The sequence below is a fragment of the Coenobita brevimanus genome, chromosome 27 (assembly GCF_032717465.1).
Source record: "Coenobita brevimanus isolate Jiangsu-jjx chromosome 27, ASM3271746v2, whole genome shotgun sequence".
Lineage (NCBI taxonomy): Eukaryota > Metazoa > Arthropoda > Malacostraca > Decapoda > Coenobitidae > Coenobita > Coenobita brevimanus.
Window position 1 is genome coordinate 15,661,484 of NC_136980.1, and position 15,687 is coordinate 15,677,170.

General features: G+C 40.9%; 1 protein-coding gene across 1 annotated transcript in view; it reads left to right on the forward strand.

Moving 5' to 3' along the window:
• The first annotated feature begins 206 nt into the window (after nucleotides 1-206).
• The window catches only part of LOC145394468 (uncharacterized), a 55,441-nt gene continuing 39,960 nt past the window's right edge, over nucleotides 207-15,687 (forward strand). The window contains exons 1-4 of the mRNA XM_080268324.1: nucleotides 207-248; nucleotides 649-667; nucleotides 1,463-1,632; nucleotides 10,922-10,992. Of these exons, the coding sequence (XP_080124450.1) occupies nucleotides 207-248; nucleotides 649-667; nucleotides 1,463-1,632; nucleotides 10,922-10,992 (302 nt within the window). The remainder of the gene's footprint in view (nucleotides 249-648; nucleotides 668-1,462; nucleotides 1,633-10,921; nucleotides 10,993-15,687) is intronic.

Here is a 15,687-nt window from a genome sequence, read left to right on the forward strand (position 1 = left end):
GAGAGAGAGAGAGAGAGAGAGAGAGAGAGAGAGAGAGAGAGAGAGAGAGAGGAGGAGGGGTTTACATCTACAGTCTGATGTCTATTACTTCGTTGATGCTACGAACAGTACGATTTTATTCAGCAGAAAATGCTGGTAGCCGTGGTTGTGGTGGTGGAGGTGGCAGTGTGAATATGATGGTGGTGCTGCTGGTAGGTGTGACGAAGATGACGGTGGTGGCGGTAGGTGTGGTGGTGTTGGAAGTCCAGGTAACTGTTCAGAGACGGCTTTAATTTGGACAAATGCTGAGCGGCCTAACAGGTCCGTCAGACTTTTGTCATTATTACCCACCTTCCATCAGTCCGCAGTCGACAAGCCTCGGGTTCTACTCCCATGTTGTTCATGAGATCTTTGGCCATACTTTTTTAAATTCCATCGTATTTGTACCTAAAACTGAAATAGGGATCTGTATAATATATTCTACGGTTGTCTGTCATACACATGAAAAGACTGGACTGCAATAATGGAATGCCTGCCTATTGTACTGGATATGCGTTTTTAAAACCTTGTTCCTATTCTTCTGTTCAGTCACTTGTTTTCCTTATTATAATTACCATTAGTCTTTTCATGGTAGCATCAACTCTCTTATTCAATTTGTACTAACACCAGACGGATCTATTGCGAGCAGGTTAGTCACAATATAGTTCTTTCACCAATGCCTGGCTAATAATTTCGTTCTTATGCACTGCTACGGCTCTCTGCCCTTTCCATAGCACTTCTTCCTAACTAGCTTCATGATGTAGCATTAATATATTTGAAAAGCGCTACAATTGAGGTAGAGAGATGGCATTTTTTTTTTTTTTTTTAATCAAGCGAAAAACTCTGGATCAAAATGTTGTAACTCAGACTTGATTATCTATCTATCTATCTATCTATATATATATATATATATATATGAGCCGTGTTGTTTGTTTGGTTGTTTGTTTGTCCTTCAATCACACCAAACCAGGGGCCAGAGACCCCCAGACCAATATATATTCTGAATCAGGGTGACTCAAGGATGGTTGTGGGGGGAGGTCAAATTCAGATCTGAGTCATTTTGAGGTCACTGGTAATGTTTGCCCTTTTTTTTTTTTTTTTTTTTGGCCTGGGCAACGCCGGGTACCCCTGCAGCCAATTTTGGCATGGAGACTCACATGACCTCCAGTTCGGACATAGGCTATGTGAAGTCAGTCACCAGTCGGAGGTCATTTGAGGTCACCAGTAATAGTAAGTGAGAACAAATACTGTGCGTTAGTCTGCAAATGCTGATATAAACCTCGTATAATCCATCTTCAGAAGCATGAGTGGTACATGGTCTTTCTGGAGTAGAAAGAACGACTGAACTAAAATAAATAGGATTAGAGTGTTCGCTTTCTTGGCCCGGCATAGCCAGGTACCCCTGGTAGTTTTTCATTTTTTTTTTTTTTTTTTTTTTTCCCAGGTGGAGGTGGGTCATGGAGGGAGGTGGCTGCCCACAAGCGTCAGTCAGTGCAATACTCCACCCTAGTGGGTCCATCCTTCCTCAACACCTCTGCCCACGCCTACACCCACGCACCCATCGGAAAGACTGCTCACCTCACATGCATCGTCAACAACCTCCACAACTACACCGTACGTATTAGTCACCACCTCCTACCTTTAGGTTTCATCTTCAGTTCTGACCTTCTGATTTTTACATAAGTGTTTCTGCAATACTATGACACAGAGTACTGTATTTTATTATGGGTGCTGGTGATATGCAGCAGATCTTCATAGTCTTTTCTTTATTCTGGACATTATTTCACCTTTTCACTTATAGAGCGTCCAGTTAGAACCACCCAAACAGACAGATGGTCGTGCATAGGTTCCTTCCTGAAAAGATGACTCGATATTTTAATAATCATGCTTTCCCACCTTACTTAATAAAGGCTTAGTAAAGTTGTATTCTGCCCTTCTGTATGCTAGTCTCTGACTCCTACATATCAAAGGAAGTAAAAAGGAAATCTTTCTTACTGATACTATTTATCTTTGTATTGTCCCAATCCACTGCATTTTCATTATGAGCAGTCATGACCTGTGACAGCTTCTCGAAGCCATTTCTGTATATTTTATTTTATTTATTTTTTAAACTGTCTTAAAGAAACTTCCCGATGAACTGTGTAAAGAATATAATAAGCTCTGTTTACTACATCTGGCAAGTTTACCACAGAGTCATGTACTTGTAAATGACAAGAAAACAGGGTTACAACTCATGAGCAAATTCAGTTACTTCTTGTATATATAACTTATGTTTCCAGATTTTTTAATCCGCTGCGTGCCAGTGCCGTTTTAAAACGGTCTGACATAATTCTGCGGCCAGTGCCAGTGCCATTTTAAAACAGTTTAAAATAAAAAAAATCACTGGGACCGCGTTTTTCAAGATTAGCGGGTAAAATTAGCAGATATGTATGGTAACTGCTCCTCTACCATCCCCCAGGCTGTCAAGGCCATACACTTACTCTCTCCCCCCCTCACACTTGCTCTGCCTAACTCTGCCTGTGTGCCTCACCCAGTGCTGTACATACTGAAGGCATTTTGTAAATAATTTCACGTAAGTGTAAGTTGTAAATATTTTCTTGTAAGGACTGTATAGTGAAGTCAAGTTGTAAATACCTTCTTGTAAGTGCCAGGACTATACATAATGAAGTCAGGTTGTACCTATCTTCAAATAAGTGTAAGATAATGCATTCACCGTGAGAAAGACACGCAAACTGTGATACATGTTGAAGTAATAAGTAATCAGAAAAGTGTACTGAACATTGCTATACCTTCCCAGCATAAATACCTGAGTATACCTTACACAGAGAACGGCTTTCTCTCACCTACTTGGTGAGCATGAGAGAGTGGCTGTACCTGTATACGAGTATGCAGGGCTCAATAAAACCCATTTCCGAGCTTCAGTGAGCATTTTAATGGTGAAATTTGTTGTTTTCACATCAAAATCTATGATTTTAGCAAAAAAAAAAATAATGGTCGAAAAATGGCCGGCCTGGAGGTGACCCATAGGGCTAAATATAGCTGGCACGCAGCGAGTTAAATATAGGAAGATACTGGACTAATACTTTATACAGAAGCTTTTTCTGTAGCACATTTCTTCTAACCTGATGAAGATTCCTAACCCCATGCGGCTTGGGTGATACCCAGTTGTAGTTAGCGAAGGCCAGTTTTACAAATACCGATTAGGTTTATTCTTATCTTAGAACTAAGAGTAATTGAAGTATATGCAACTGCAACTGAGTATTGAAATTGTTAGGGTAGCCCAACTGTCAATTAAAAACAAACTAACTGTGATTACAGTAGGAACCTAACCCAGAGTCTGCTGTGAATCCTGACCCTCATATCTTGTCGAAGTTAGCTTACTAAAATCAGACATAATGATGCGATACACTCAGGTCATCTTTGTGCTGCTTTGATGAAAGTGGAGGTGGTAACTAAACCAGCATTCTGAACTTTGTGAAAAATGTGCTTTTTCTTTCTTTGAGAGTAAGTGCACTTCTCATTGTCTTTCATTGCTGTTATGTAGTACTTGTAAACAAACTATTGTATGCTGCATTGGGGAGAGTTTTCACCCTCGAGGGGTTGCTTATAGCTTTTATGACTCTCTCCACTAAAGGTTCTTCGCAGTCTAGGAATACGGACTGGTATTGGCAAGAATATTATAAGATGGCATCGTTATGAAGGGTTATGACCATACCCTAATTATATTATTGCAGCCAGCATCACTGACGAACCTAATAGAAGGGTCACGAAAAATGTGGTCTAGAGAGCAAATGCATGTAGCCTACTCAGATTAAGAGAGGACACCATCAGAACATGTTTGAGTATTGATGACTGCTTCATGCACACAAAGTCAAAGCAAACAGTACTAACCCTTTGAACTGGAGCACGCTATTTACATTGCCTTATTGCTGCTAACGTACCATTTATTTCCACTTTGAGGAAACTTTTGGATTTGGAAGTGCTAGATAGATCCTTCGTTAATCCTTTCGCCAGTATCCTGAATCAAGTTGTCTGGGGCTAGCACGAAATAATACAGAAGCAGACGACTTCTTACTGAAGCAATTAATAAACTGGGTACAGTTTTTAGTGAGCAAACATTCAGTATTCAGTAAGCCCTCGTTGTGTTTTGGGAATGTATTCAGTAATTATAACAACTTATGTCATGCAGCAAATGCTGTAAGTTGTTGAACATTTGTAAGTCATGTTTAGGACAAAAGTGAAACTTAATGTCATTCATGTTGATAATTTAATCTGAGCTTCATTACAAGAAGAGGCATTAAAAGACAATTTATAACTACATCTCTGTTTACTGTATATGCGTATCTCCATGTAGGTATAAATATATGAACAAACTGTCACAAGAGAATGGTTCCTTCCATCGCCCTGACTGTGTGTCATCCTGTGTACTCCTGTGGCGGCAGGCAGGTCGGATACAGTAATTAAGAAAGCACAACAACCAAGAGACGTGTTGCACCCACCGCGAGGATGAGAAAACCAGAGCAGCGTCAAACCCGTTGCACCTACAGTACACCTTAAGCCAACAAGCACAGCGTCAGGGGCGTACTGATTGCACTGATCTTGGCCACGTGTTTCTAACTAGTGTTGACTTGCCCAAGAATATTTTTGTGTAAAAAAAAAAAAATGTGTGAAATTGTTAGAATTTTTCTTTATATAGAAGATGAACAGAGAAAGGAAAAACAAATTAATTAAAAAATAATCCATACACCAGATTACTGGTATCCTACATTCATGAAATAATCTGTAACACTTAAACTGTTGTAGGTTGAAGTCTGGGGCAAAACTATTCTTGGGAAGCCAGTTTCAAAGAGATGCAGTTCAGCAAATAAAAGAATTCTAATAGGCAGATGTTCTGCAATATAGCAGTGTGACACTCCAGTCATGAGCTCTACCAGATGCCCATGTAGCACTGAGGAAGACGTGGAGAGGTGGCATAATGAAAGCAACTTTGTCTGAGCATTTGCTATTAAAGTTTCTCAAAACTAATGGAAGGGAGACAACATTCCTTCATATTTGTAGGAATCTAGTTCATTTGTAATTGCAGGGTCATTTATGAGTCTTGCAGTCTTGTTCTGTTGTTTTAATGCAACGTTTCCACATCCATTCCACAAGGGTTAGCAAATATTCCAGCTGAGAGCACACATGACTTGTAAATTATAGCTAACTGCCCGTCACTGAAGAAGTTACGGATTCTGTACAATAATCAACATGTCTTTGAAGCGGTTTTGGCAAGTGATCTAACATGGGAGGTCCAGCTGAGGATATTGTTAACTGAAACACCGAGAATTTCAATACTTTTAGAGACATGGATACTAGGAATACTGGAATTAAAATAGGAAGCAGACAATATCTGCCTATTAGTAAATTGTATATATTTGGTTTTACTGGCATTAAATGAGACTGTTATTTTGCCCTCATTCCGTGATCTTTGAAAAGTTTTGATTTATGGAGATTGCTGTACTGAGTTGTGAGTTAGAGATATTAAACTTTATGAATGGGTATTTAAGTGTGAATGAACTGTGAAGTCATCTGCATATGAGTGAATGGGATTATGAGTGACAGCTATGAGATCATTAATATAAATTGGAATAGGGTTGGAGTCAGAACTAATCCTTGTGGTACTCTGACATTAATCAAGTGGAAATTGGATTATACATCATCTACTTGTATCTTTCTGTTGCTGATGTGTGAGGAAATCAGTGAAACAAATAATGATAGGCCATAGCAAGGAAGTGTGGATAATGGGAAACGGTGCCACTCTGTCAAAAGCTTCAGAAATACCAAGGGCTACTGCATGGGTTTCTCCATGTTGGTCAATTGACTGATGGATGGTATGAGTCAATGGATTTAGTATATAAACGGTGGATCTTTCGTTTCGAAAACAATACTGTCTGTTCCTAATTTAGCTGTTTGGATTCAAGATGTTTAACCACGTGCTTGTTAACTACAATCTCAAATACTATACCAAGAGATGTGATAGCTATTGGTCTGTAATCAAACGGGTCAGAGGAACTTCTTTTCTTTGGAATTGGGTGGATACTGGCTTGTTTTCAAGAATTAGGGAATCAAAAAACGCGTATACATAATCTGAATAATTTAGCTACAACAGGAACAAATTCTGGGGAACGCTTTTGCGAAAGGACTGGAGGAATTCTATCTGGACCTGGAGCAATGGTGACTGGTAAATTGTAAAGGATGGATTTTATGTATCATCTAGTCCGTATCTTAGGTGGAGCAGTTTGGGGACAGTCAAGTTCTAGTACAGGGACATTCTGAAGATTTTAGTGGAGGCCTGGGTGATGACTTGTTAATGCTGCTAATGAACGAACTAGAATTGACCAGAATATACTACTGTCATTAAGACTATTCTTTATTTGTTTAGATGCTTGGTTGTGAAGAAGGTTTGATTTAGCAAGACTTGTTACTGCTTTTACATGGTTTCCAGCATTATTAAATTGATTAAAGGATTCACATTTGTTTTTACAATCAAATAAAAATTATATGGTAAGGACTTTTCGGTTGTTGCTTTGGGAAATTCCCTACCAGCTAGTATTAAGTCATTAATGTGGGACTCGGTAGAACTGATATCAATGGAGAAGGAAGACTGCCATGAAATATCAGCAAGATAGTTTCCAAATCCATCCCAGTTTGCCCTGTCAAAGTGCCATCGGGTCACTCTGACTTGTTCAAAACGGGGAGGTTTGGGGAAACTGATTACTGAAGCTGTGGTTGGAGGATCCAAGTGGTGGCAGTCCCGCTATCATCTGTTGATCTGGGTTATTTGTAAGGAATACATCCAAGAGATAGGTACTATTGTCTGAATTATCTGGCATGCTGGTTGGTTGTGTTACCAAATGCGGTAGATTAAACGATTCTGCAAACAGCTCACATTCTAGACCAGTGCCGTTAGTCCTGCTAAAATGTAATAACCATTCTACATTATGGACGTAAAAAAATCATCCCAAACGGTAATATCAGTGGTAAAGGTGTGTGGAAATTGAGGTAAATATGCTGGGTTCTGAACAAGCACTAGGAGAACAATAAAGTATACAGATAACTTTTGTAATATTTAGGTAACTTAGTTTGTTTAATGATAATGATAGTTAGCTTAAGTGAATTTCAAAATAATGTCAACTGCAAATTCAGATTTGATATAACAACAAGTGCCACCCTTGTTATGAAAGTTTGTGAGGAGATGGTAACCAGGAAAACTAAATGAGGATATGTCAGAAGAGAGAGGGATTTTGTTCTCTGTGAAGAAAAGGGCTAGAGGGGATATATATAGATTGGAGGAAAAACTGAACAGAACTCAAACTGGCACTAATATCACGGATGTTAGTAACATATAAGGCCGAACTTGCACTTCACTGCTGACGAGCACGAACTGTGTTCGCAATAACGACTGTCGGCAGTCGCTTGACTGTGCCCAGGAGGGCTCTGTGCCGCCAGCCCTACCCTGCCAGTGGTTGCAATCCGAGATACCGCAGAATTTTCTGATACTACTGCAGCGGCCAGGCTAAGCGGGGATAGAAATAGGTGTGATATATATTGTATATGTAGTGTGGTGGAGACAGTTGGAGGCAGAGATATTATGAGAGTATGCTGGCCTACTCTCTTTGTTAATGAAAACACTGAAAAAGTTCAGCAAAGGGAGATAGTCGGGAACAGGTCCTGAGAGCTGGTGATATGGGAGCTCCAACTCTCTCTGTTTCTAGCTTGTTCTCCACCTCGGGAGTACGGCCCTAAAGCAGATCGATTTTGAAAATAATTACGAACATTCCACCTCGGGTAGCACAGCTTCATTATGAAATGATTCATAAAAGCTGTAAGCAAGATTGTGCCCCGGCCTTAGAATGTGATAATTCTGAATATATCACCAATATCTGTTCTTATTGTCTACCCATTGTGTGATTCAATGTAATAATAATGTACAGTGCAAATATCTATCTATCTATCTATATACCTAGGCTGCTTCCCCCAAGGAAAGGGAGGTAGCCGAGCCAGGACGACACACTCCCCGTTTACTCATCCATTCAAACACATTCATTCGCATCTTACCCTCAAAGGGGAGAACGGACAGATCCTCACCGCACCACACCGCACAAGGGTCAACTGCGCAATGCAATCAGTGACATCCGCAGCAGGGCCCGATAGCAGAGCTGGTTTACCCCTGCCACATCATAACAGACTCATCCCCTTACCCGCACCTGACCTGAATTAGCTAATCAGACCAAATGCGGGAGAATATCCCCTCAGGGCTGTGTCATCACTTATTCATTCACAATTTCTCTCCATTTATTTCTGTCACGCACAGTCACTTTTCCTTGCTCAACAGACATCTCTCTCGCATCCAGCGCTCTCTTCACACTGTCCATCCATCCTATTCGTGGTCTTCCTCTCAGCCTTACATCTCTCACATCAGATCTAGTTATCTTTTTCACCAATCGCTCATTATCCATTCTCTCCATATGCCCAAACCATCGCAACACCCTCTGCTCAACTCTATCAGCCATCTCCCGAACAACTCCAGTTCTCCTTCTCACTTCATCATTCCACACTCGATCCATACGCGTCACTCCACACATACTCCTCAGACACCTCATCTCCATTACATTCAAACTTTTCCTCTCTGCTACACCCATATTCCATGTTTCAGCCCCATATAATGCAGTCAGTACCACAACACCCTCATACAGCCTTCTCTTTACATCCATTCTAAGCAAACGACATCTAAACACTTTTTTCATTCCTCCCAGCACCTTTCCTACTTCATTTATTCTAAAACTTCACTTCTACATCTATTCTTCCATCCACAGCAACATGTGACCCTAGATATTTAAAACAATCTACTTCCTCAAGCAACTCGCCATTCAAAATTATATTCATCCCCCTACCATCTACCAAGCTCGTACACTTCATCACTTTACTCTTATTCTCATTTACTTTCAATTTCCTCCTTTCACACACCCTTCCAAACTCCTCTGCCAACTGTCTCAATCTCTCCTCTGAATCAGCCACCAGTGCAGTATCATCTGCAAACAGCAGCTGCTTCAGATTCCACTCTCCACCATCAACATTCACCAGACTCAGACCTCCACCTAAAACTCTTGCATTCACCTCCCTTACAACACCATCCATGTAAAAATTAAACAACCAAGGCGACATCACACATCCCTGTCGCAGCCCCACTCTCACAGGAAACCAATCACTCACAGCATTTTCCACTTTTACACACGCTGTACTATTTACGTAAAAACTTTTCACCCCTTTTAGTAACCTACCATCAAGTCCATACAATCTTAAAACAGTCCACAAAGCCTCCCTATCAATTCTACCATACGCTTTCTCTAAATAACCTTGTGTAAATTCAATCGCATTCTGTGTTCCTGAATACCCTGCTGTGAACTATAAGATATCACGTTAACATTCAGATAAATGGCATCGTCTCTGGCTGCCCCGCTTACCTTTGACGGTTAGGTCAACTTTTGTACCACCCACCTCTGTGGAGAACCAGGTCACGGGTATGAACGCTGTCCGCCCTTCAGCATTCTGTAAATATACGAGTAAATGTCTGCTCACGTCCTCATAGTGTGCCAAACAACATAAACACCTCGGTTTATACTCAAGTGCAAAAGTTACTACTGAACTAGCAGTCTAATCTTCTATTTCCCACGATGGGCAAGCAGTTGTTTGATGGAGACTGTGTTATTGAAACTCAGTTTGTTTCAGTGTTAGAGCTGCACAAAATTATCGCCCAGTATTACTCGATAACTTGCTAACATGCGTGCAGAATAATGCACTGTACTTTGTAGCCATCAACCTGAGTTGCTGATAACTATGAGAGAGAGAGAGAGAGAGAGAGAGAGAGAGAGAGAGAGAGAGAGTGAGAGAGATCTTACCAGACGCTTCTACCATCGATTAATTTCGTTCAGCTATTAAATGAGAGAGAGAGAGAGAGAGAGAGAGAGAGAGAGAGAGAGAGAGAGAGAGAGAGAAAATCCAAAAACAGGCTCTTCTTGGGCAACACAGACGTTCTGAATGAAAGTAACCCTACCTACCTGTCTATAGCCAGACGCCATAATCCCATAATGGGTCTTGAAGTTACTTGCTTCACAGGGAGAAATACTAACCCTCGGCCATCCCACTTCGTGACACGCAGGAAATATGTGGGGGTTGGTTATATGGTTACTATCCAGCGACGTAAATTATTTCCTGGCTTACAGAAAACCATTAGGCTTGTCACTTACTGTAAAACCATTTGAAAAGGAAAGAAGAGTAATAAAAAGTGACAGGAAAGATGGGCAGACAAAGAAAAAGAATGAAAAAGATGAAGGAAGTAGGCAGCACTACATCAAGTGAGTGGATCGTCACCATCTACGCCACAGGTAATAACAATAATAATAATAATAATAATAAAAAAATAAATATAAGAACAACGACAACAACAACAATGATGATAAGTAGAGGGGCACTCAGTGGAGCGCATTTCTCCGACAAGGGCAACGTAACTTCCAAAACATTCTTCATAATGGGTTAGGTTTTCTTATCATTGATTAGGGTTCCACAGAAAAATGTTTTTCGGATCCAGAATCTGTAATACGATCCGGATCTGTCCCAAAAGTTAATCGATTGTTCCCGGGGACATGGGCTATCTACCCACCATATTTGGCCCAAATCTCTCTTTTTGTTTTTTAGTAATCCTGCTAACAGGCAAACAAACTAACAAATTTACAAACAGGGGTGGAAACGTATTCTCGTTCTCGGAGAGAAAATGATAATCATCATCATCATCATCATCATCATACAGTAAAAAGTAATGGTAATAATAATATAAGTAAATGTGTACTGTCTGTGGTGGTGGCAGGTGTCGTGGGTGAGGGCGAGGGATATTCACCTGCTGACAGCTGGACTTACCACCTACACCTCCGATGACAGGTAAATTCCCCAGGTTATTTGTCTCTTTTTTATTATTATCTGTTTGTTTTACAATCTGATTGTCTGTCTGTCTAGCTTATGCTTCCCTATTTGCTGTCTGCCTCTCAATCTAGCTCTGTGTATCACTTCCTGTCTGTCTGGCGTACCTTACTGTCTGTTTCTCTGTATGTCACTGAGTACGAGTGAAGGACATTCAACCCCTAACAGTTGACCTAACCACCTACACCACATACGACAGATACGTTTTTTTATATTCTCTAAGTTTCACGCTTTGCCTGTCTGCCTGTTTATCTGACTGCCTCTCTGTTTTCTGCTGTCTCTTTGGCTGTCTCCATGCCTATTTGTTTGACTTACATGAGGGGGAGGTATATACACCAACTGACAGCCGCCTTACCACATGCACCTCACACTACTGGGTGACAGGTGGGTAAAGTTCCTAGGTCTGCTAGCCTGGTGGATTTAATATTTACCTGTATGTATACATTTCTGGTTGCTTTAATATCTCTTTTACCTCTACTTCTTTACTTGCGTCTGTCCGTTTGCTCTAATATCTGCCTGTCTGTCTGTTTTTTTTTTTTTTTTTTTTTTTTGTCATTGTCTCTACAGTACTGTCTGCTTCACTGTATAATCCGATTTCCCTACTATCTGCCTCTCCACTATATTTTCTGCATTACTGCCAACCTTACTTTTGCATACCGTCGTTACTACCGACTTGTCTGCTATACTGTGTACCTGTCTGTCTTATTGTGTGCCGTAATATCGACCTCTTAACTTACTGTTTGTCACTGTGTCTTACTACTTGCTTAACATTACATCTTAATGTTCCGCACAACAACCATTCTACCTAACTGTTCTTTTCTTATCCTAGTGTCTGCCTGTCTGCTTTAATGTATGTCTTATTTATCTGTCTGTCTCCTATAGTGTGTGACTTAGTTATCTGGCGGCCAGCCTTTATTGTGTCTTAATGCCTCTGCTTCCATAACGTTTTATTCGTATTTGTAATTTCCGGGGGCTTGAATGATGAGTGAATGGAAGCGTGGCCCATTAGATTGGGCAAATCTGGGCTGTCTGGACATTGCCACTCCTCACCTTGCCCTAGGGTGGGAAAGGAGATCTGGATGATGATGATGACGATGATGATGATGATGTAATTTACTGACTACCTCTCATCCGTAACGTTTTTCTCTGAAATTTATTTTCTACTTTGTTTCTCTGTCTGTCTGTCCATTTTTCTGTGTGTCTTGCTGTCTTCCTTTCTACCCTATTGTCTTAATTTGTTCCTCCCTGTCTCTCTCACTATGACCAGTTTTACCTATCTGCCTGTTTGCACGTTTGCCTTACTGTATGCATCACTGCTTTGCTGTCAACCCTTCTGCCTTACTACCACCCTACCTGCTTTCCTGTCCGTATTGTTTACTTGGCTGCTGTACTGTCTGTCTTGTGCTGAAGGAGCCTACGCGTCGTGGCGCTGTGTGCCCTAGGTGGAGCGAGGAGGCTGTGGTGTTCACCCAGGAGCCAAACTTCTTCATGCGTTTCTGCACCTCACCGTGGAGAAGGACCCTGGTCAGACCCTGGCGTGGCACTGTCTACCACAAGGGAGCACCAGTTCCCTGTCGGTGTATGTACTGTATTGTACCGAACCTGTTCGACAGCCCCACAGAAGAAGTTTACCTGTGGCCAACTGGTCTGCTAGGCCAAAAAGATCAGGGTTATCAACAGTAACAATTGTCTGTCTGGTTTTATCTTTACATTATGTAATAGCTTTTAGCCTTTATGCCTGTCAGCATATTACAGTACCGGTACTGCCTGTTTGTCTAAATATCTGTTTACCTTAATTATTTGTCTCTTTACCTTTCTATCTGCTTGCCCCGTCACTGTCTCTTTCCTGTTCGTCTGCTGTTTCTGGCTTACTGGCAGTCTGCCTGTTTTACTGTCTGCCTGCATGCAAATCGTACTTGTCTGCCCCTCTACCTACCTGTCTGCCTCACTATGACTATCTGATTTATTGTCTTACTCATCTGCCTATCAATTTTTATGTCCGCCTGTTTGCCTCTGAATTTTGCTGTTTGCCTGTCTGCCCTACTGCCTATCTCTCTGTCTTACTTTCAGCCATACCGTCTATGCTAGCATCCATCTTACCTCCTGTTATTTTCTCTCACTGTCTGGCTCTCGCTCCCTTCATGTCCACATGTGTCATTGCCTGTGTCACTGTACCTTACTGTCTACATAACTGTCTACTTACTAATAATTGGCCAAGTTGGTACTTTAGTGGTCTGATTCAGTTTCTGTACAAGTGAAAAAACATCTCTTCATATGAAATACTGAATCATTTTATTTCTCCTCGTTTACGACTTCAGTTCAGTGATTCAGGTCTTGAGCAATTCTTTCCATCTCCAAACGATTTTATTTAGTATGAAAGAGACTTATAGAACACGGTAATTTAATTTATCTCATACTTATCCAATCATTACAAAACATTCCTTCAAAGATAAAGTAATTATCCAGAGATAGCAGGAATAAGTTAGATTTACACCCGTTGTTTCAAGGGGTTAAATATGAGGAATTGCTTGGTTGGCTGATGTTTCTTCATAGGCTTCAATACATCTTGTAATACTGCGTAACTAATTGGACTAGAATATTGTTTTACTTATAGTCTTAGTGACATGACTAAAATAATGTGAAGTCGTCTCTGTGGCCAGTCCCACTGTGTATGATTGCCATCAGACCAGTTCACCCGTTGTGGCCTCTCCTTCCCGACACCTACAACCTTAACCCTGTTGTAAGCCAGTAAAATAACTCAATAGTACAGAGGAAATATCTGTATGATTTTTTTTTTTTTTTTTGTAAAGTAACATTTGGGCGATAATACAAAATGCATTGTTTTTAGGTAAATGCTGACAGTGACGTGATGACGCTTATAGATGTTGTTACTGGGGCTGGATGAGAGTACAGATATCCCTCAATTACTAGCTGTCGCTGGTGGTACACTGGAGATATGAGGCTGACACTTAACTGGGGACCTCTAATTGTATGTATTTAACGGCAGTAATGTCGGTTTTCTGGAGAGTTAATTTACACATTGAAAAAAAAAAAAAAAAGGGACATTGTGAAAGCTATAGGCTACAGTTTGTGGTTACCTGACACCGAGTGGAGAGAGTTTCACAATAGCCTATGCTCTTGAAACTTTTGATAGACAGTGCAATTTAGTGCAAGCCACGGTTGGAAGTGCGTTGTGATAGTTACACTACCCAACCTCAGATTGCATAGAAATTCTCTCTCTCTCTCTCTCTCTCTCTCTCTCTCTCTCTCTCTCTCCAACACAATTTCATTCTGGTTTTTCCCATTTTGCGCCGACAGAGAATCTTGAACTACTCCTGTGCAATTTTCTACCGCCTATTTATCTTTTCAGTGTCGTCCTGTCCTGCTTGCTTTAATTTACTACTGTTTCATGACAATTCAGCCAATTCTCTACATACTCGTGTTACTTCAGCTGTCATATTATACTCTCGTTGTCCCTTGTGCTCATCTCTTCACGTCCATTCCATTTAATGCTTTACGTATACAGTATATAGTTTTTCTGATTAATTATCGATTTCATGATCCCCCCGTCATTTTAATTTATTACTTTTTTTACTCCATCGTCATCGTCATCGTTGTCGCTATTGTTGCTGCTGTTGTTCTCCTCCTCCTCCTCCTCCTTCTTCTCCAGGGGAAACTTCAGAAACAAACCATCGTCACATCCAAACTGGACAACTTGCAATGGCCATCTTGACAGGGATTTATACCTCCGTCCTGACGCACCAGCTGCCATTATTTCCATTCGTCTCGCCCATCCCTCTCCACCCATCCCACACTTTGGTACACCCTCCTACTCCCTCCCAGGCATCGATTTTTAAGAGATATCTGATTGTACTGCTAATGTCGCGCGTCATACAATGCTACTTTTCACCGAGTATGCTCGCGGCACTCTGCTCTTCCACATTTCAGTCCATCCCACCCACTTCTTTCTACCCACGCTCATCATTTCATTCATCCCTCGTAATTAACATGCATCTTCCTAGCCAAACAACAGTTCCCATATCAACTTCACTTAAAGTGACAACCTTCTGCCGCTGATACAACCCAATCTGCTCCCATCTTTCCACCATCCCACATATTTCTGGTTTGATGGGATAAGTATCATATAAACCATTACCTCAGTTACCAGCTGACATACAGTACATGCCTGTATACACAGTAAGTATTGTTTACATCTTGGTGCGCAACCCAATACCATCTCAGCTCATTCCGTGTATTTGTCTTACCTTCCTACCATCTCAGTAAATGTCATACCTCATCCTTTTTTCCCTCCTGAACTCTTCCATCTCTTGCTTTTATTGTTTTTCCCCTCATAACAAACCCACCTTCAACTTTCTTTCTCTTTCCTTCATTACATTTCGGATCATGCTTATCCCTTCAGTATACTTTTCAGCTTCCTTATACTCCTTCTTCCTTCCTCCCTTGCTACTCCTCTCTGTTTCTCCCTCCAGTCGTTGCCTCGATTTTCTTTCTTTATCTCTCTTCCATCGTTCACTCTTCCTATCATTTTATCAATCCTATTCTTCCTTTCTTTACCCCTAAGTGTGTCCTCCCCTTCCATCCCATCCTTTCTCTTACAATCTCACTTTCCTCTTTTTTTTTTTTTCCTAAATCACT